This window comes from Triturus cristatus, chromosome 10 (assembly GCF_964204655.1).
Source record: "Triturus cristatus chromosome 10, aTriCri1.1, whole genome shotgun sequence".
In the NCBI taxonomy this organism is placed as follows: Eukaryota; Metazoa; Chordata; class Amphibia; order Caudata; family Salamandridae; genus Triturus; species Triturus cristatus.
Window position 1 is genome coordinate 862,820,703 of NC_140593.1, and position 21,192 is coordinate 862,841,894.

Consider the following 21,192-nt stretch of genomic DNA (forward strand, 5'->3'; position numbering starts at 1 on the left):
TGTGAATGTCTGAGTGCCCTCTGTTTTGCTCTCTTCTGCTCTGTTTTGCCTTTCCTTCTCATTTTTAAGCCCTCTGTTTTGCCTTTTCTGCAAATTTTTCTTCTGTCTGCTTTGCCTTCTGCTTGGGTTTGCCTTTTTTACTCATTTTTCTGTCCTCCAGTTTGCCTTTTTCTGTTCATATTCCTGCCCTCTGTTTTGCCTTTCATTCTTCTTTTTCTGCACTCTGTTTTGCCTCTTTGGCTAGTTTTCCTGCCATCAAGCGGGGGCTGAGAAAAAAGATGACGAGGATAACAAAGTTATAGATAGCAGTATATGCCAGTAGTAAAAAATGCACCTCTAAGTAACTGAAGACGAGCATCCATCGCACCAGCTTTTTCCCTGCACCTCGGGGTGTGACGTGTGACGTGGCAGCGCAGCACAGGAGCACCATAAATCCAGAAGGTGTCCCGCAGCACTGGATCCTCTATTGCACCATCTTTTGCCCAGCACCTAGGGGTGTGACGTGGGACGTGGCAACATGGCGCAGGAGTGCCATAAATCCTGGCGAGGCGCCCCACAGTGCGGGAGCCTCCATCACACCAACTTTTGCCCTGCACCTTGGGGTGTGACAGCATGGCGTAGGAGTGCCATAAATCCGGAGGAGGTGCAGGACGCGTGCGGGGTGTGCCCGGGCTCGGCCCGGCCAAAAACCGGGCCAAGACAGTCTCGTCTTAGCCCGTCATAGCCTGGAAGAGGCTGGGTCATCCCTCTTTATCTTGGAGCTTGGACTGTGGAGCTTTTTGAAAATGGTGAGTGGGTTTCCGTGTGGAATCCTTTGTTGGCTGTAGACACTGTTTGTCCCAGGCCCTGGTGGGGTTATATGCTCCAGGGCTTCCTGCTACACAACTGTTACTAAGAACAGGGGGTTAATTGTCACATTTGCGGGAGCACTTATAGCATTGCCTCGTCCCCGCAGTGGGGGTTTGGCTAAGACTGGTTTTGTCTGCTCCTGCTATTGGTTGGTTGGCCATTAGGGTCTGGCCCGGGATCCCTGCACAGTTTTCCAAAACGCCGCCAAACAGAGGCCTGAAGCTGGTCACTGGGTCAACAGTGAGTATTCTTTTTGTCTGGCGAGATATCTTGGTCTTTTGTTTTTGTGCTAGCCGAGTGAATCATCACTGCCCTTTCCTTTGTAACCTTGGGCCATCGGATTTTACTGACTCAGAACATTGCCTGATGTAGCGATATGGGAAAAAGGAAGGCACAGTCTGTGACCCCCTCAGTGCAGCCGGGCCTCACCATTGGTACATTCTTGGCAAAGGCTGTGGGAGTTATTAACAAAGAGATAGTACGGGCTGAGAGGCGGCTCTCTGTGGAAACAGGAAGATTGGGACGGGTTTCTCATCCACTCCACCTTTGGTTTTCAAGGCTCCCTTAGCCACTCCATCCCCAGCCCCATCCTTCTCGCTGTCAAAGACTGATCCCGTCAAATCATCTCCTTGTGAGCCTGCAGTCGCTAGGCCCGCACCCCCCCCCCCCTTCAGTTTACACCACCTGTTGACGTGGCAAGTCCCCCAGCTCCAAAACGGCAGAGGAAGGTCAGGAGGGCAAAAGAACCTTCTGCGGTTACACAACACGACCAGGCGAGTGATGTATCAGGGCCTAACACAGAGGAACTGTTGAACCAGCTGTCCCCATCACTACACAATGATAAGGCGACCCTCATTGACCTTATATCAACGATCTTGACTAGACTGGATAAGTTGGAGTCGGCATCTAGGGACTTGGCACGAAATTTGGACATTGTTATAACTTCTTTGGCTAAACCTCCATCTGACAATTTGTTTGTGTCCACTACATGACCGGACCCTATATTCCCTGGTATTTCCCGGAGTAGTAATGATACCTCACATGTTCATGTATCCAAGGGAGTGTTGACTCAGTATGCTACTCATGGGCCCAGTATCTCGAGCTTAGAAGGAGGTGGGGTGCCTCTTGTCATGCACATTATTCAGCCCCAGGTAGGGTAGATGCCCCCCTTCTTGGGGTGCAACCTCCCAAGGCTTTGCAGCCTCCAGTGATTGATCCCCCCAGCTTGTGCTCCTTATAGTGTGGTTCTGTCGGGGTTCCAGGCTTGGCTGCCCACACAGAGCAATCCACCACCCAACTGATCAATAAAGCGTCATTTTGGCTAGTGCAGCACTCTGGGTTTTTGACCAGGGATTATCATGATATTTTGATATCGCAGAGGTTGGCCTGGATAGGCTCATCAAGGAAAAAATGTAATGGAGATTGTATCATCATCTCCACACATTATCCAGAAAATCCTCTTTGGGGCATCCAAATCATTACCCTCAGGACGCTGGGATTTTTTTCAGAACCCCACTGAGTAATCAGGGTGGGGAATCCCATAGGGGGTGGGGTCTCTGAAGGGGGTATGAGGCAGCAGTTGAAACTCAGAAATCTGTATGATCCATTAGAGGGCCTGGACGAGCAGAATTGACTCTGTGACTCTGAGGCATTACATATTCAGCTGCCCCTCCAATTAGGCCCTTTTTGTCAGGGTCCTGAGGAAGGTAGGGTTTCACCCGCTTCAAGTCCAAATGGGATTCTACAAGATCCTCCCCTCGAGGTGTAGCCTAAGGCCAACCCTGATTCTCAGGTAAGGCCTTATATGCCTTCCCCCTCTGTAGCCCACTTGGGAGGTATTAAGCACAATCCCGGAAGAGAATTAAATCTCATCTCCTGGAATATGGCTGAATTTTCTGCCAAGTTTTCTGATGATAGATGGCTATCATACATTAAATCATATGAAATGATATGTTTACAGGAAACCTGGGAGACAAGGGACAACATCCTTCTGGAAGTGAATTAGACTTTTTTATGCCCAGCACAAGACTCCAACATGGGCACAGCTAGCGGGGCCTTATCCTATTTATGAAATTGGAATTATCAAAGGAGCTGCAGACCTTAACGTGGGACTCACAGTTGTTTCAGGGCACAAAATTACATGTGGGGAGAGAGCCCCCACTCAGCATAATCAACTTCTATAACCCGAACAAGGGTAAGTGCCGACTCTCCAATTTTAATGCCCTAAACTCTGCCCTAGACTCCCTAAAGGGGGATGGTTTTGGGCTCCTTTAGCATAGAACATAATCCATTTAGCGACCATAACCCTCTGACACTTTTATTGAGGGGGATGGGTATTTATACTAGGGGTCCTTGCAAACCTCCGGCTCCTCTAATTCCGATAGATCAGGGTAGGTGCCTACGCTGGTCATGCATAGATCCCAAGCCCTTTAATCATAGCCTTTTATCATCTTGTCAGCTTGAGCTAGGTCTTCGTCTGGACCCTTAGTCCTCGAGTGAGGACATATTGAGTTAATTTACCTCCATCGCCAAGGTAGTCTCTGGTCTTTCAACTACACAGACAGAGAGGGGTGCCCAGGCTCACAAGTGTTCGCAAGCATTGAGGAGGCTAAAGGTGGCCTTGAAGCAGATGCCACAGGAGAAACATAGAGTGACTCAGTGCCAGCTCCTATATAAAGAGTCGGTGAAAGCGCGCATGTGCCAGTTACATAGCAGGCCTGAGAGGACCTACTCAATGCGCGTGATTTGAGGGATTCAACCTTATTTTGGAAATCATTAATAGCGGAACCAGATAGACCGACTATGTGCCATCATATTACCCCAGACCAGTGGTTCTCCCATTTTGAAAAGGTTTATACTGCAGGTCCCTTGGTGGAGCCATGGGTAGATGTTCCGCCTAGCCTAGATATAATCCTCTTTGGATGAGCTATATTCTAGTATCAAGCTGCTTTTGCCAAATAAAGCCTGAACGCACCAGCCTTAAAGGGGACGTTGCCCTCTTGGTCTACTGCGACAATAATTCCAATTTACAAAAAAGGGGACTAGGACAACCCCCAATCTTATCTCCCGATCTCCCTTATTGATGCTGTAGTTAACGTCCTGGGGCGGGCCCTTTTATCTAGATTGTCTTTGTGGGTCACAGATAACCAGATATGATCAGACGTTCAATTTGGCTTCCATGAAGGCATGTCAACTACAGACCAATGCCTCAATCTGTATCTTTTGACTGCCAAATACACACTGATTCAACCAGGTGTATGGTTCCTAGCCATCAGTGGACCTTGCGTGCGCATTTGATTGGGTTAATTGGACAAAGTTGTGGGATATTTTAATTTCTTTGGGAGTGGACCTTTGTATTGTTCATTTTCTCACATCTCTCCATGCCCAGACAACAGTGATAGTGAGATACACACAGGAGGGTGCACTCACAAACCATTTTAATTATACGAGGAGGGTGCGCTAAGGCTGTATTTTAGCTCCATTTTTATTCTTGTTTTATATTAATGGTCTTGGGGTGGCTTTATTGGCACTTCAATAGGATTCCCCCTAGAGTTGGGAGGAGATCCTTGCCAGTTTTACTCAATGCCGATGACGTGGTGCTTAAGGCCCGCACGGCCCAGGCCTGCAGATTTTAATAGATGGTTTAGTTTCTTTTATGGACAGGCTGGACCTGTCTGTTCATTTTACTAAGTCGTATGTATTAGTTGCAGGTCATTGGGGGTCTAATGAGAAAGGTTTCAAAGCTGACTCTTGCTAAGATCCCGGTCTTTCCATACCTAGGTGTGTTATTTGATGATCGATTACAGTGGAGAGCCCTCCTAGATGGGAAGCTTAGCGAGCTGAACAAATCTGTAGGGTATATTACTAGCTTTGCAAGCAGACTGGGTTCATGGGCATCAGAGGTCATTTTAAAACTGTACAAATCCAAGGCCATTGTGAAAGTGTTATACGGCAGTGAGGTTTGGTGGTACGTCCCCTCTCATAGGTTACAGATAGCAGAAAACAAGTTTTTGCGCCGGTTCCTGTGCATCCCCCACAGTACGACAGCATTTCAGCCCTTACTTTGCTGGTTAAGGTATGGACATGTGAAGATAAGGGTAAAAAGGGTTTAAAAGCGGACTGTCTGGTTTTGGAACATGGTGATAAAATCCCCTGGATTTGTTATATAAAGGAATCCTTTCAGGCCATGGGAAGGCCTGACCTTTTTTTTGCACATGTCACTTTAAGCCAAAGGAATGTTAACATCACAAAAGACTTACACCATAAATGTGCCACTGCCCAGCGTGAAAGTATTAAGCTCAGCAAATCTACAGTGAGAGCTTATGTAATGTTAAAATCTGTATCGGGTATGGAGCCATATCTTCTTGCACTTTCTAGTGTCCAAGATAGATTTTTAATTACATGCATCAGATTTAATCAACTTCACCACCTTTTAGCTTCCCCGCCTGGATTTCTTTCTCTAACTCAAAGAGGCCCTTGTGACTGCAATCTCAGATCTCCACAGGACATGCTTCGTTTTGTTTTATTGTGTAAATTGTTCCCAGAGCCCCTAGAAAACGTTTCCTCCTGCATTTATTAAAGAGTCTGAAGTTTAGGCAGGTCAAAGTGGCACTTTTGCACCTGCAGTTGTTACCAAACTTCCATACCCTTCACGCAGTGATATGTTTTTTGCGGGCAGCTCATTGATATAGACTATCAAGTATAGACTGATATCTCATTGCTTTGTATTTACGAGGTCACTGTTGACGTGATGGGGTGTATTGTCCTAGATTTGTGTGGCTTCACTATCTTGTCTTGTTTTAAATAAGTCGCAATGTTTTATCGGTATGTAATGATTTTTACATTCTATGACTGTTTTACTGTATCTTTTATTGTTGTTTTATTTTTCTTCTGAATAAAGAATAAATTATTATTATACTGTAGAGGAAATAAAAAAAACAATAAGGTGATCCCCAAGCAGGGATCCACTAGGAAAGGGTACCATTGGAAAGGGGAGATTCTCCCCTTTCCAATGATACCTCTCCCATCTTTTTTGGTGCTCGGGGGGCTGCGATAGCCCCACAAGCACCGAAACAGAGAAACTGAAACTAAATTTCAGTTTCGTTTATGTTGCAATGACGATAGCGCCCCATACACGCGATCGTCATTACAAGGAAAAATGGGCCTGGGGAGGTTGGGCAAAAAAATAAAAAGGGAAATCCTTGTGCTCATCACAGAATGGTTCCGTCATGAGCACACTTGAACTTGTGCTCATGACGGAACCATTCCGTCATGAGCATGGAAGGGGTTAATCTATTTATGGCTGACCTGGCACATCGGCTTGATAAGATCAACTCTCATCCACTGCAACTGGGAAAGTTATCATTATCGCATCTCTCCTATGCGAGCGATGTGGTGTTAATGAGCCTAACTAAGATCAGTCTTCGTAGGTCTCTTATGGAAATGATAGAATATATATCAACCTACAAACTAGAAATCACCACATCAAAAAGCAAAACAATGCTCATCAGCATTCACCCAACTACCAAGCAGAACATATGGCTCGATGATAATCCATAAGAGGAAGTAACTAGTTATAAATACTTGGGGTTTTACATGGATAATAGACTAAACCAGCAGGAGCAGAAAATGTATATGTCACAGAGAACTAGGGCACTACCTTTCGCCTTCAGGACCCAGGCAAAAAAACTGAAGGGACCATCATATAAACCTCTCTTTGCAGTGACATCGGCCAAAATGCTTCCAACAATAACATATGCCATTATTGCTCTACACGGCAACGACTCAGAACTTCTGAACAAACTAGTAGTCTCAGTCTATAAAAAGTTTTTTCATGTACGTCAGTCAGCTTCACCAGCTCAGGTGCGACTTGTATTCGGACTAATAAATGAAACAATAGGGAGAACGTACACTACAATAAAGCTTTGGAATGGACAGAAACAGAATATAGCTAGCTCCATACTCAAAAAGACCCTCTGGACAGAACTTGAAAAAGACAAAAAATTACCAAATAATCAATGCCTTCAAAAAGCTCTAACAACTACTTGTCCAGGCGAGCTATCGAACAATAATTTGCCTTAATCAACCTTCAAGCAAGTAATAAAACAGCAAATATTTTACTCCTTGTTATTCGATAAAAAAAATCTTCAGCTTGAGATCACACGCCTGGATGGTGATTAAAAATCATAGGATCATCGCACCGGCACCTTATTTAAGTATTTCATTTTCAAACTATCGAAAAATCCAACTGATAGCTCTACACATTGGAAAATAAAGACAAGCCAACCTGGTTCCATAAAGGGCCTACACTATGCCGACTCTGCGGCAGCAACAAAGAGGACTTTATTCACCATACTTTACACAGTACGTGTGACTTTATTAGGAAAAGCTCTAAACATCAGAGCAATAAGGACATGCAGAGCGGCCAAAATAACAAGGCTAGATCAGTCAGATCCTCAAATGAACTGTAAACTCATAACATTTCTCAATCTTCATGATCAGGCACTGAAAATTGAAACACTAACTACAAAGCTGAAAGAGAAAATTATGAATTACTAAGAAACTTTATTGTACAGGACACATAAGTGGATAAATGATTTTAACTTTACCATCAGGCCTGAAAAGTGAACTCTCAACTGTGCGGTAGAATGTGAAAAATGTATGATTTTGTAAGATTTTAATTGTCTAAGCTATGAACCTCATTAGAGGCATATGAACACTATTAATTATAACAATTAAGAATGTAAAGCCTATAAGGTTTTTTTAATTTTTGAAGAAATGTTATTGCTTACTTTTATTCATGCAAAATATTGTTACGGTTTTAATTAACTAAACAATAAACATTTATTATCATTATCAGTGAGCAGCCAAGTGTCCGCAACCAAAAACCATAGTGAACAGAACCCCCCACCACCCACTTTTGTCCCCCAATCAGACCAAATGCACCAATCCCTCCCTACCATAGAACCCCAACAACAATGAGCTGCAGCAGTTCTGGGAATCATTCTGTAGGGGCAAAATAGGGGGCAGGCTCCCTGCCCAACTACAAGTAGCTGGGTGGCCAGAGCAGAGGTGAGAAGATACCCGGGGATCCCCAGGAGTTATGTACTCAGACATTTTAGGACATGGGCTGAAGTCAGAATCCAGGATGGCAGTCTAAAGCAGTGAGTCAGCGGCGGAGACTCTACATTATCGCCCACCATACATCCACCATCTAGCCCCAGGAGGAGATGTACTGCAGAAATTGTCAGTCCCAGGAAACCACAGTATGCGTGGATTGGTGAATTTGCATTAATCAGTTTTGCGAAGGCATGCATCATTCTGTTCTTGACCTCCCCTGGGCGACCTCGCCTTCTTCAGAGGGATGGTCTGAATGAACTTGACAGCTTTATTTCAATTGGTAAAAACATGTGTTTCATAGGTGTGGGAAATTCGCAATTTGGCAGGGTATAGAAGTGAGTATAAAGCTTCAGTGCACTGGAGGGCTCTCTTAACCAGCAGGAAATGACTGCACATAGCCTGCAGGGTTATAGTAAAATCTGGGAACATGGAGAGCTCAATCCCTTTGTAATTCAGCAGTTGCCGTTCCCTCGCAAGGCACAGGGCGGTGTCCCGGTCTCTATATTTAACACTAGGGCAATGATGGGGCGAGGTGCTGTACCGGGCGGTGGTCTAGGACCAAGCGACCATGTGCCCTCTCATCAGTGAGCATGGGCGAAAGGTCAGTTCCGAAGAGTGTATGCAGCATATTTTCTATTAAGTCGTCCATCCTGCCTGTCTCAGTTGACTCCAGCACTTCAATAATTCCTAGATTGTTTCTTCTGGAATGGGCCACCAAGGCTTCCTTCCTATTTTGTATCACTTTAAATACCTTTTCCATTTGCAGTAGTCTTTCCTTGTCCATGGTGAGTTCATCTTCAGCTTCAGATGTACGGTGTTCTAGTTCATCAAGGTGGTCATAGTGTTTATCAATCTTTTCTGTACACTTATTGAACCTGTCAGCCGGAAGGTCAATTTTGGCGTCAATTGCCATTAAACTCTGCTTTAAATCTATAAACATGGAGTGTATGTCGAAATCCGGGGAAGTGCCATTAGTGTCGAGAAATAACCCTTTGCGAGGCCTCAGATGATGGCTCCATTGTGCGTCTAATGTCTATTGCCGAGAGTTTGCACTGCACTGGAGAATATATAAGCTATGCAAGTTGAATAATACGGCTCTAGAATAGATCATTGTGAGACTTTAAATTCAATGACTATAGGAGTGGAATTATGATCACCTGTTAAAGGATTGTGCTTGCTTAGACAGGTATGCTATAACCTAGTTCAATGTCCTGCATTCAATTCGCATACTAGTGCATAAAGTATGCAGGCCAATGTTGTGGTGACTTGTATCAAAAGCTGGCTTACTGACATGCAGCATGTTCCTTCATCGAAAAACCTCATGGAGTCATCTATATTCTGGAGCATGGAGATTTCTGTGCTGTGATCAGATCTAAAACAAGACTGACATAGTCCTAATGACTGTTTTGATGTATATTTCTCCAATGGGTGGCTATACATGTCTCTATGATTTTAGCTAGAAAGGGTAAACCTTTAAAGAATATGTGGTTTTGAAGATGGTCAGAGTCTGGATTAGGTTTTTTAATAGAGGACAAACATTGCCCACGGTATCAGATATGAAAACTGCTTGCACAACAGTGGAATTCATGATTTCCTACCGTTTAAACAGGACATGAGTGTTTTCCTTATAAAGAGAAGGTGGCTTTGAGTCACAAGAGTAGTTTGAAAGCTTACTGCTTGCAATTGCTTTTTTTTAAAGTCAACAAGGATTTTTGTTTATGCAACGTTAAAGTTGAGTGCCAGGAAGTTCCATGGCATCTATGATTTGTATTTGATGTGTAACTGTATAGCTGGTTCATTGAGGTGAGGAACATTAGGTGATGGAGTCACCTTCATCATCTATGCATGTGGTCATGTATGAATTTATAGACCTTTTTTGTTAGCCATTTTTAGTATTCTAAACTTTGAGGCTGAAAAATGAAGAATTTGATTGGCGAATATTCTTTTTGAAAGATTTCCTCTTGCTATATAATGGCATGTTTATAGAGAGAGGGGAATTTTCTCCATCTGTGACTGCTAATCTCATTTTCAAACCTGTGAGCTAACGTTTTTAGATTTGTTCTTATTTTTTGGCTGCAGAAAGGATATTAAATATAGTGATATTTAACCATTGTTTTGCTTAATTATTTCAGTCGGTCAGGGGGGTCAATTCTATGTGAGAGAATGTATCAAAGAGTTTCATTTGGTATAGTTGATAGCCTTTGCATCTCTGACTGTCAGCACCTTCACATTCTTGACTCAGTGATTGACTTGTGATGATGAGAATTGAAATAGAGTTGGCGTCAGGCTTCTCATATGACGCTGCCCAGTAGGGACTTTCATTAATATTTATTTAGTTAGCCATTTGATGTCTTGCCTGAATGAAGGGAGATAAGGGAATGGTGGTATGTAGGTGCATGATACTTTGTTAGATGTAATGAGAGGGATTAGGGTGAAGCCCATCATGAGGTTTGGTGCAAACATTTGAGAATAGCAGGTAAACAGTTTCAGAGAATTAAATTGGGGCATGGAGAGATGTACTTCAAGACAGAGGTTCCATTATAGATATAGCATCATGGATTGTGTTGAGACTGTGATGAGAAAATGACACAGTACCACAAAGGTATCTGTGGGTGAAGAAAGAAGGGGAAGGCCCTAGTGGTGGTGAAGTGAAGTGACTGGTGTGGAAGACAATGGTGAGTGGTGAGGAAATTGAATGACTGGTTCATCAACAAGGGCAGTGTTGTGCCTTGTTGGAGTGGACCATTGGACACTGAGATACAAAGGGTCAGGAGGAATGAGATTAGGAGAATGAAATGTTTGTGGTGCATCTGTGAGTGATGGATACACTGATTTGTCAGGAAGGAAAAATATCACACTGTAGATCAGAGGACTGATTTAGAGATATGGATACACACTCTGATGCTACCTCAGATGGTTAGCAGTGCCTCATAAAAACTCAAAAATAAAATAAATAATACATTAAAGTATAGGAGGTTTCAGAAGAACAATGCAAGAAGGAAATGGTAATAATTCATACATTAAAGGTTTCGATGCACTTCAGCTAGAAGACAAAGAACACATTGATCCAAATAATGGTAGCAGCCTTAAGCTATTTGAAGCCTTAACTTGTCAGAACCGTTATGTTACACCCAGACGTATGTATTGCTGGCCATCTCACTAACTTTAAAATCTTTGCACTATCTGGCAATGCATTCAATGTAGATGCCATAAGTCAGTGTGAGTTCAAATTACTTATATAAAATTTATTTAATATAGTTAATGAATGCATCTAATGGCCAGGGTCTGGGTGTCTGAATGTTAGACTGCAAACTGTCACCAGGGACCAAAAAGAAAGAGAAAACTATTTAAATAGCCAGATCTTCAACTTTCTGTTAAACAGCAAGAAAAAGAACTATTTTTTAATAAAAGAATAAAGAGAATTCCACCCTTTTGGACGAGAAAGTAGAGGCCGCGACCACCAGCCCACCTTAAATGTATTTGAGGCACAACAGACAAGCGGGCATTAACTGATCGCACATTCCGATTTGGAAGATAGAGTGCAATAGACCATCTGAAATATCCCGGCCTTTCCTATCTTAGGTCCCAGGCAAATAAACCTAAAAGTGTTTTCTTATGAATCGGGAGCTAATAAAGTGCCTCAAATGAGGTGTCCTACATGTGGTTCTTAGGAAAACTTACGATTAGCCTAGCCATAGTATTTTGACCCACCTGAAGGCCCACCAGAAGACTCTTTGTGATAGGTACATGGCATTCCCGTAATCCAGCATGGGCATAATCAAAGCTTGAACCACGGTTTTGTGGGCATCAATAGGGAGGACCTTACACAGCCTATAGAGCAATATTAAAATGGAAATAGAGGTCCATGATAATCTACTAACTTGCATGACCATTGAAAGATCACAATTAATGATGATTCCCAGCTTCAAAGTCCCAGGTTCTCTGGCATGCTGCCAGTTCTCATGTATTATTGTCGACATAATAGAAGATTTTGATTTGTTCGTAGCTAGAATGCTTCTTGTTTCTATCTCAACTGAAGGGGTAAAAATTGTCAGAGATGCACCATTAGGAGCTTGAGAGTCCGTCTCCCAGCATTTCAAGAACTCAACAATTCACCCTTTTAAGTTATATGGGCTCTGCACCTACACTATGCAAATAAAATTGATACTACCAAGCTCAGAAGTAAAAATGTCAAAACCTTGAAAGAGAATCTGGAAGGGCACATGTAACGCTTACATTGCTTGGACTGCCCAACTGTACTATATAATTGCCAAACCCGGTGTTCACTTCAGACCCATCGACACCTCTGCTCCATACTGATCGAACACGCGGTAGCCTCATTGCCTCTGAGTGGTGGGATATCCCCAGGACAGTACTTTCAAACAAACGAGGAGTCTCCTTGCGCTTTGATTTCCTGGTGAGAGAAATAAAGATTTTTTCAGCTCAGAATCTCAAAAAGTCCAGTCTCCAAATTATCTTTGTGGATAGCCAGAACTTCATTTTACAAAGCAATTAGAAAATAAAAGTAGGCATTTCAAATGAGTTTACCTTACATCCAGACATGCGCAATCAATTTTAGTTATTGCACTATTACAGTACGTGCCTGTTTTCAAATGCAACACAATCCTGACAAGGGGCCAAATCGGTATTCCATAACTTTGGAAAGTTGTACCTCAGACTACCAAAATTTGCTGCAATGCCATACTAACAGTAGATGGTTCACTATAGAAATGGTAACAAACAATAATAATACTTTCACCCACAATATATCTGAGTCAATGCATTTCCCCATGTAGATCGATTTTCAGTCCAGTTCTTGAAGCTGTAGTGTCGAATTGCACATGATGCGTGCTAGTTAGCTTAGTACTGAGACCAGGGCTTTAAGTGGGATGAAAAAGGGTCTCTCAAAGGGGCGTGGCCAATGTAATCAAGGGTGTGGCTTGAAAACCCATAAGCTAAAAATCTGTGCTTAGCATGGTGTGCCGCCCGACTTGTATTTTGCTGTTTCTGTCATTGCATCCAGATATATGATACAAGTAACATCATACCTACAAGTCAGGGCTATTGGCTTTGTCAATGTTTGTTAGTTGCATAAGATAAATAAGCAGCAACTATGGGTTGTATATAATATTGAAAAAGCTTCCACTGGTGACACCACAACAATGTTGCTGCTCCTGAGTTTCAAAACGAGAGCATAAATCTAGAGAGAAAATTACTCTCTTTAAAGGATTTGCCTTCCCCTGCAACTCTCACCTGGCATGAGGTCATGCCATAACTTCTCCACCAGTGAGCAGTGAGGAGCTGAGCACACGCACATCGAAGTGCCTGCTGTCACTGCAGTCCAGAAAAAACACAGACCGCCTGTGCCAGGGCACAAAACAGAGCCCGACAGAGACCCGTTTCGAGGCCCCCTTTTAAAAACTGCTGGTGCTCAGCACAGGTGACACCCGGCCCACTTAAAGCCCTGACTGAAACACTTAAAAAACACGCGTTGCTTGCACCTGATACCTGGCAGCCGCCCTGCCAAGAGTCATGCATCAGGGATTAGGTTTACGCAAATGTATTGAATAACATTGCCATCAATTCAGAGCTTTTCTAACTCCAGTGCTTCAGTCTCTCACGATGTGTGTCAACACAAGTATTTGTCCTGCTGTGAATGTCGTGTTAGGCATTACCAAGCCTTGCCAGGGATTGAAGAGAGGTGGCTGTCAAGGTTATCTTGTGGTGCGCTCAGTGTCATGAACCTGGCATGGACCTGGTGAACCTGGCATGCCCTCTGCCGTGGTGATCATGCACTCCAAATCCTGGGCTGTGTGACTTGGAGCCCACTGCCTACAGTTGATGGTCCGTTTTGTGGTGGTGTCAGTGGGCTCACGCTCACTGTGTGCACATGAGGTCTGACCTGGAGCCTGCCTCCACCAGCACTGAGTCGGACACAGTGCAGCCTATCACCAGGCTGGTCAGTGCTTCATGGCAGTGGGGTGTTAGTAACATTACTGTAACCGGGACTTACTTGCCCATCCAAGCTCCCGCTTCCTCCTGCCCCCTTTCCCCCCTCCAAAATAAGACCTTTCCATCCTTCTGATTTGTCCACAAAGCACCTGTTGTCCACCATCCTCTCCCTTTGGGATTTACAGATGTGGAAATGCAGGTCCTGCTGGTCCTACAGCCCTGACAGTGCACTGTACCCTTGTTACTCATCTTGCACTTTCATCAGGGGCGCAACTAGACCTGAACTTCGCGGGGGGCAACACTCCCAGCCAGGGCTAGCCCTAGCACTTGTCCCACATGGTGCAACAGTCTTTTTTTGGCGCCCTCCCTCATTTCCTCCTTCTTTATAAATTCCCCTACTACCACTCACCAACAATGCACCTCTTTTTTCTATAGCACCTTGTTGACAAACATTTAATTTTTTTATAGCGCTACTTAAAGTTTACTCTCACTCAGTTCTGTGATGTGCATGGTACACATTCTTTGTAGCAGGCACCTTAACCCTCTGCACTGTGTGGGTGGCAGGAGTGCCAATGTGAGTGCACGGTGAGTGATACAACAGTGGGAGAGTAGGGTAAGAGGAGTGACTGCAGGGTGAGTGAGGTACCATATGAATTTGGGTGCAGATGTAAGTGCAGAGTGGGACGAATGAATACATGGTTAGTGATGGGCTTGTTTGAGTAAGATTGCATATTGAGCAGTGAGGGGGACAGGTGAGTGAAGTATCACATGAGTGCAGGGTGAGTAGTGTGCTAGTGTGACTGCAGGGTGAGGTATAGGGTGAACAGCACAAGTGCACTGTGAGTGCAGGGTTAGCGGGTGAATGGTGTGAGAGCATGGTGATCAGTGTAAGAGCATTATGATCGCTGTGAGTGCAGGGTGAGTGTGAAAGTGAAGGGCGTGAATGAGGAGTGAGTTGTCTGAATGTAGGGTGCATTCCCAGACACTTGTAGTAACTCAGCATGTTATTGACAGTGGCGTACGGTTTCAGATACAAGTAAAACTATTGCTATTATGGAATTAATCAGGGATCAAGGGTGGAGGAAATAAATAAAGTGCTAATCCTGCAACAAACTTCCATTCTTAGGGTTGCCAGCTCATAATTTTGATGTCCCAGACTGTACAAAATAAACAATCACCTAAAGCGTATTTTCAGCCCTTATCTGAGCATACTTCAAACAGCAAATATAAATAGAAAGCACTTTTAATTGTGTTGTAGGGCTGCCTGAATGATCCATGACTGATAATTAAAGGGAACAGACAGAAAAGCCCCATTACAAATGAATACATACTTTTTATCTATTGCCCTATTTAGTGTGAAGACGAGGTCTTTGCAGGCTCTTTGAACAGCACATGGCTGCCATTTTTCTTTTGGCAACCCTACTTTATTGTCCTTTCCATGAAATACATTTTCACACAGCAGCTGTAAATATAAAATACAAATGTAAGGAATGGGCAGAGTGGGGGGGGCAGTGGGTACTGGAACCAGAAAGAAAACCTAAGCCTTGCTAACCAGTTTACAAAGGTATGTACATATGCAAATGGTCTTTAAAGACCTGTGAAAAACTGGAATGAGTGAAGCCATTTTAGCCCTATGGGCGTTGCCCACCTGACTGTCATTCTTCTCCAGACTTAGCGCCCCTAGGAGGAAAGAAGGACGGGGGTGGGCGGAGCTCACTGCTGAGATCCTGTGCGGGAGTGAATCGAATGCCTGTCTCCTTCCTAGGGCAGCGGCGTGCCTTTTCAGTTCAGAGCGTCCTGAAACGACGACTGAAGCACGATTCATGGGTCACCATGATTTCAAGAATTCAATTACTGACACAGTTTGCCATTGAGACACATTAGATTAAATACGGGTATCTAACACCGAACGGCACTGTAAGATGCTACAGGAGGGTGAAGGCGGGGCCCTGTAATTCAGTTGGAGGAAATAGGGAAACAGTGGCGTGATCCTCTGGCTCTGGGAGAGGGCGACGAGGTGTCCAGAACGTGTCCCAACCTGAATGGGACAGTCAACCTTCAGATTTCAGGAGGCCTCATATTATGTACCTTTTAACCAATTATGCGATATAGTATTTTTGCCACTCTTTTATGTCCAAGCAAAAGCAGAAGGCGCAAAATGCAACATCTTGTTAGGTAAAAATGCAGGGCTGGCTATAACCAGCATCACCTGGGGCCATCTCATAGCTCTAAACTCACAGACATGGATTATAAAATTACAAAGCAATGAAATTTATTATTTAGTAGGAAGAGTAATATACATTTAACAGAAATGTATATAACATATAATTTAATGAACACTCACGAAGCACTTCCTAAGCAGTACACAATAGATTCGGGAAATGCTTCCTGTTTCGTGACGTATGTTTTCTGTATCGCACGAGGCTTGCAGTCGATATCACACTTTTTAATTAACCAAAATTAAACATAATAATTAGCAATATCTAAAATTCCTTCAGACTAACTGAGGAACATCACTTGTTGTTGATTACTTATGTCAATGTATTGAATGGAGTCTATGTGTTTTTGAGGGGCGGGGGTAGCTTTGCCTACTATCCCACTATGGGTACCACGGATGCACTCTCATGCATCTTCTACTAACCAACACATGACTACTGTTTTCCAAGATGCTGCTATACCACACTGTGGAACCCACGAGGCCCGCCACCTCTGCCGGGTGTTGGGCTCTCTGATAGTCTGGGGGCCAGCCCGTCTGTGTTGTGTCTGACGCCAAGGTTACCAAATAACGTCTTGTCATCAAAAACATAATGCTCCAGTTTTGGCGTTTTCTTTTACAAATCATTAATTTCAGATGATAGTTGAACTGAAGTGTTCAAGAACGACAACTCCTAGGATACAGAAGATTTTAACTTCATACTTGGAGACAGGGTACTCCGGGAACCCTTCCGACACCTGTAGTTGGTTTCCACCTACCTCTCGTTTCTCCTGAATGGTAATCTCACCGATCTATAGCAGTATACAGGTAGGACTCCTGCCTGTGCAGGGCTGTCAAAGGGGTTGATATTAGCCTATGAGTGTGGACTATTGGTTCATCAGGACAAGGATTTTTGCCCCACCAACTCTGCAGCACACAGGTTATTGCTTAACTGAAATCGTGTGGTATTAGACTGTTATCCTGCAGATAAGAGGTTAGTGCTTATGGCTGCTTACAGCTGTCATAGGTAGTTGGGACTCTATCCACAGCTGCCCCTGCAAGAATACTTCCAGTTTAGACATTTTAGAAAAAGGAAGTTGGTTTGTAGCATTGGAATAAGAACTTCTGTGGCACTGCAGCTGTTTGATGGCCTACTCTAGACCACAGCATTGCATAAAAGGGTACACTTCTTAAATTTAAGGGATTCAACAATCTGGCTCTTTGACATGAAAAGTTGTCCGCAAAGTTCACTGCTCAAAGGACAGTAAGTAGCGCCAGGACACCCTTGGGTAACCGCTGCGCTTTAGAAATATCCATAACATAACATAACATCTCATTGTATGGGTTAAAATGCCTTATTATACAGGCAACGAAGTGTCATACAAAGCCCCTTGTTATGAATGGACTTTTAATTCCAAAGGCGCTGAAAGCAGCAGTTATGAGATCTGCAGGAACACTGTGGATTGCTTCACTTTCACCTGGAGATTTCGACTGCTGAAGACAGCCGATAGCTCTGTGTGAATTTATGAGGAACATGGGGGATTAGCGCGGGAATCAAGCACTGAATTAACAACTCCGCATCTCTTGGAGGACCCTCAGGATCAAATTTGTGACAGGCTGCAGTTTCCCCACCTCTGGATTTACCAATATCCTCAATATCGGTAACGCCATCGGAAAAATAGAGCCCATTAGCCAGACCACTGCTGATGTGGGCTGAAGAGGTGGAAATATCACACATGGGCAGGCTGAAAAGCAGGCAGTACGTATTCATGTTTCATCTACTGCCAAGGGCTGCGGAGCTGCGGCCTATTTGGGGTGGTTGGCTAGTATAAGCCATATCAGAAGAAAGTCGATCAGAACAGTTTGATATTTCCATTATTGAAGGAAAACAAGGAAAAATAGCAAATTGCATGGGAATTGGCCTGAGGCCGTCATTATGAGTGCGCCGTTAATTACATTAGGCCAAGTTAGGAGTTTACCAGGCCCATTGGAATCATATATTGTATGTTTTTCACATAAAGATTTTGGTTGCACAACTAAAAACTTTGTGTGAAACACCAAGAAAAAAAGATACGAAAATCGGTTAGGATTGTTAGGAGTTCAGAAAGATGTTGGCAGTAAAGGGTATAAGGGTCTCACAGAGAAGCTATAGTGAAAAGTGTTGTGAGGGGGAGAACAGGCGGTGGTTGTTGCACATTAAAGACCACTTCACCACAGACTTCAGTGACATTTTATTCACAGTTTCATATTTTCAGAAGTCAAACCGTTTTCAATTCTAATTTTTCACAACAATATCATTCCTACTGATTTATCTGATAGTGCTTACATGCACTCATGCCAAAAGGACCGCCCTGCTTTAGGCATATGCCGACTATTGCGCACTATGTCTGGATGCAATAACAGAAAGAGAGGCACTCCAAAGCTAGTCAGGTGGCATGCTGTATGAAGTGCCTACAGTATTTCAGTTTACATGTCTTATTACATGCCTTTAGTTACTTAGGAAAAGATTTGTAGTTACGCTTCTTTGGCCGCCCCGTTTAACAGACCCACCAACCTTTTTCATCCCAATTAAAACCCTGCTGAGGGCCTAGATATTGAGGCGCGTCTTTGGAAGGCACTAATATCTCTGACGTGGAGCTTGGATGGGTTAAGTGTCTGGCAGTTCTGATTCTTGAGATCAAGCAGGGCACACTTTCAATGGAGGCGACTGTGTTATACCCTAGCCTGGCTTACTGCTGGATGGTGTGTCTCCTGCTGACCATGTCCCCAGATCACTAATACCCTCAGGTAGTGTGGTGTTAAGGACAACAACAGCCTGCATCATAAAATTGCAATCCTGCCCTACTCAGTGATGGCAAGGTGTGGCATGCTAAAAGAATTGCGTTATACAAAGGGAGTGGTCAAATGGTTCCAGAAGGAGTCGTGTGGGGCAGAGACACGAGTCTGGACTCTGGGATGAGTACACAACAGAAAAATTATGATGGGGATGAAGATGTAGTTACTTCTACAGAAGTGAGTGGCTATAACCCACCTTTACTAGCCCAGTCGCCACTAGACCCCATGGAGGGTGCGGATGGAACGGATGGTGGATGTTCTGAGAGCGGAGGACACAAGAGTGTGAAAAACACAAAGAGTGGGGAGGTCACTAGGGCAGGACGGACTTGTGCCAAACCCAAACGCTTGGAAGATTATATCACACATATATATAATTAATCTTTGCTTATCAACTGTTGGTGCCCTCACCTCTTAGGACTGTTTCTAGACCTTCCCGGCTACATTCTGCACATTGTTCTATTTGTTCCGTAATAGAGAGGTTTTCTCCTCACTGTGGGTATTTTGAAATTTTGAGATGTTATACGTTTTTGTTATTTGGAAGGAAGGGGAAGTGTTATGTTGTGTGAGCTTGGATGCAAGTGAGTTCCCGGGGTTCTATGGCTCGTGTCCTTTCCGAGCTTGGAATGCTGCGAGGTCATTTGATCACAGAAGACCGGAGCCGGGAGGAGGTGGATGCACGTCTCTTCCCTTGCCAGCTATCAACTCGACCATGTGTGGTATCGTTCTTCGCAATAACCATGTCCCCAGAGCACTAATACCCTCAGGTAGTGTGGTGCTAAGGGCAGCAACAGCCTGTATCATAAAATACACGAGCTGGACGGGAACCAACACATTCAAGCCAATGCCAACATTTTTTTTATGATCCAGCCAACCGACCGATCAGAAAACAATGTAATCTATTGACACAAAACACACCAAATTCCCAGCCAGTTCTAAATGGAATCTTATGGACACTCTCTGTCGATAGGCTGCATTCTACCGTGTGAAACTTGACAGCGGAAGCAGTTTCTGACATGGGGCATGGAGCCACATGAAAAACACATAAATGATGGAGTTGAGTGCTAAAGCGTTCAATGACTCTTTCATAAAGCACCTTACATGGACTTTGTGTCAGTCGTGAAAGAGACATCCACATTGCCCTTTAACCACGGCCAGTCATTGTTACTATCATATCCAATAGCAAAAAAAATACCCACATTGTAGAAAGTATTTTCTCTTTAGCATGAGTCACGTATATTAATTAAATGTATGAATTACTGCGGATTGTGAAAACCAATCAGTCTCACTAAATGAGGCGAAGGTCCGCAGGCACAGGATTGACAATAGGACTCAGTGAAAATAAGGCACAAAAAAGGCTCAGATCTAATTAACAAGACTATGAGACGCAAAGCTACCTGTAACGTTCAAATATTTTCTTGAGGGACAGAGAAAGAGTTGTAACATAGAACCATACAGTCATATGAAACCCAGAACTTGCATACATAGAAGTAACATGCACACTTTGTTGCAGTATATAACGTATATTTGATTATGTGGCATTGACACAAACCTTAGGGTCATCTGCCAATTCGACGTTGCTAGGCTGAGTTTGATTTACAAATATATGTTTTTTAATTTACATAACATTTAGGGGGATATTCTCAAGAACGTGTGATAACTACCGCAAAAGTAGCTTAACGCAACTCTTCACATCGTAGTCTATCGCGGGAAAATAACACCGTGGTAACGTGGTACTCACAAGCCGGCGGCACCATGCGATAGACCCATCACAACGCGACAAATGAACGTGTTAAAATCAACACGGTGCCGCAAAAATGCGAAACGCCAACGCGAAAAAAGCGGCGATGACGCAAATCGCGATACAAAAATCAGCGCAAACCAGCCACATGCCTGCAATTCCCACGCGACATGCGGGAAAATGCACTAGGAAAGTTGGAAAAAAAAATACATACAAAAGCCAAACAACAGCGAAGCACAATGGAGGCAGCCGGAGCAAGTGCAGAGGACAACCTGAACCCCACAAGCCCCCCGGAGGACCAGCCTGGGGCCTCGGGGCTAGGGAAGGGAAAGGAGAAGAAGAGTAGGAAGAAAAGGTTCAGTCCTCAGGAAAACAGGATCTTGATAACGGAGGTGATAGTGATGGAGCAGGGTTTTAACTCTCAAACCGAATATCTGCTTCATTTTCGCATGTTATAACTAAAAGTACTACTGATTAATTATTAATGATTAAAAGTTTGTCGAAT

The 21,192-nt window shown here is 43.8% G+C and overlaps 1 protein-coding gene across 2 annotated transcripts in view; it reads right to left on the bottom strand.

Annotated features, from left to right (window-relative positions):
* The window catches only part of LOC146796120 (uncharacterized), a 531,425-nt gene that overhangs the window by 47,099 nt on the left and 463,134 nt on the right, over positions 1-21,192 (bottom strand). The window contains exon 8 of one of the 2 annotated variants that reach the window (XM_085628489.1): positions 12,205-12,382. The exons of the other annotated variant lie outside the window; for it this stretch is intronic. Within the exon in view, the coding sequence (XP_085484615.1) occupies positions 12,205-12,382 (178 nt within the window). The remainder of the gene's footprint in view (positions 1-12,204; positions 12,383-21,192) is intronic. 2 annotated transcript variants of the gene reach the window in all.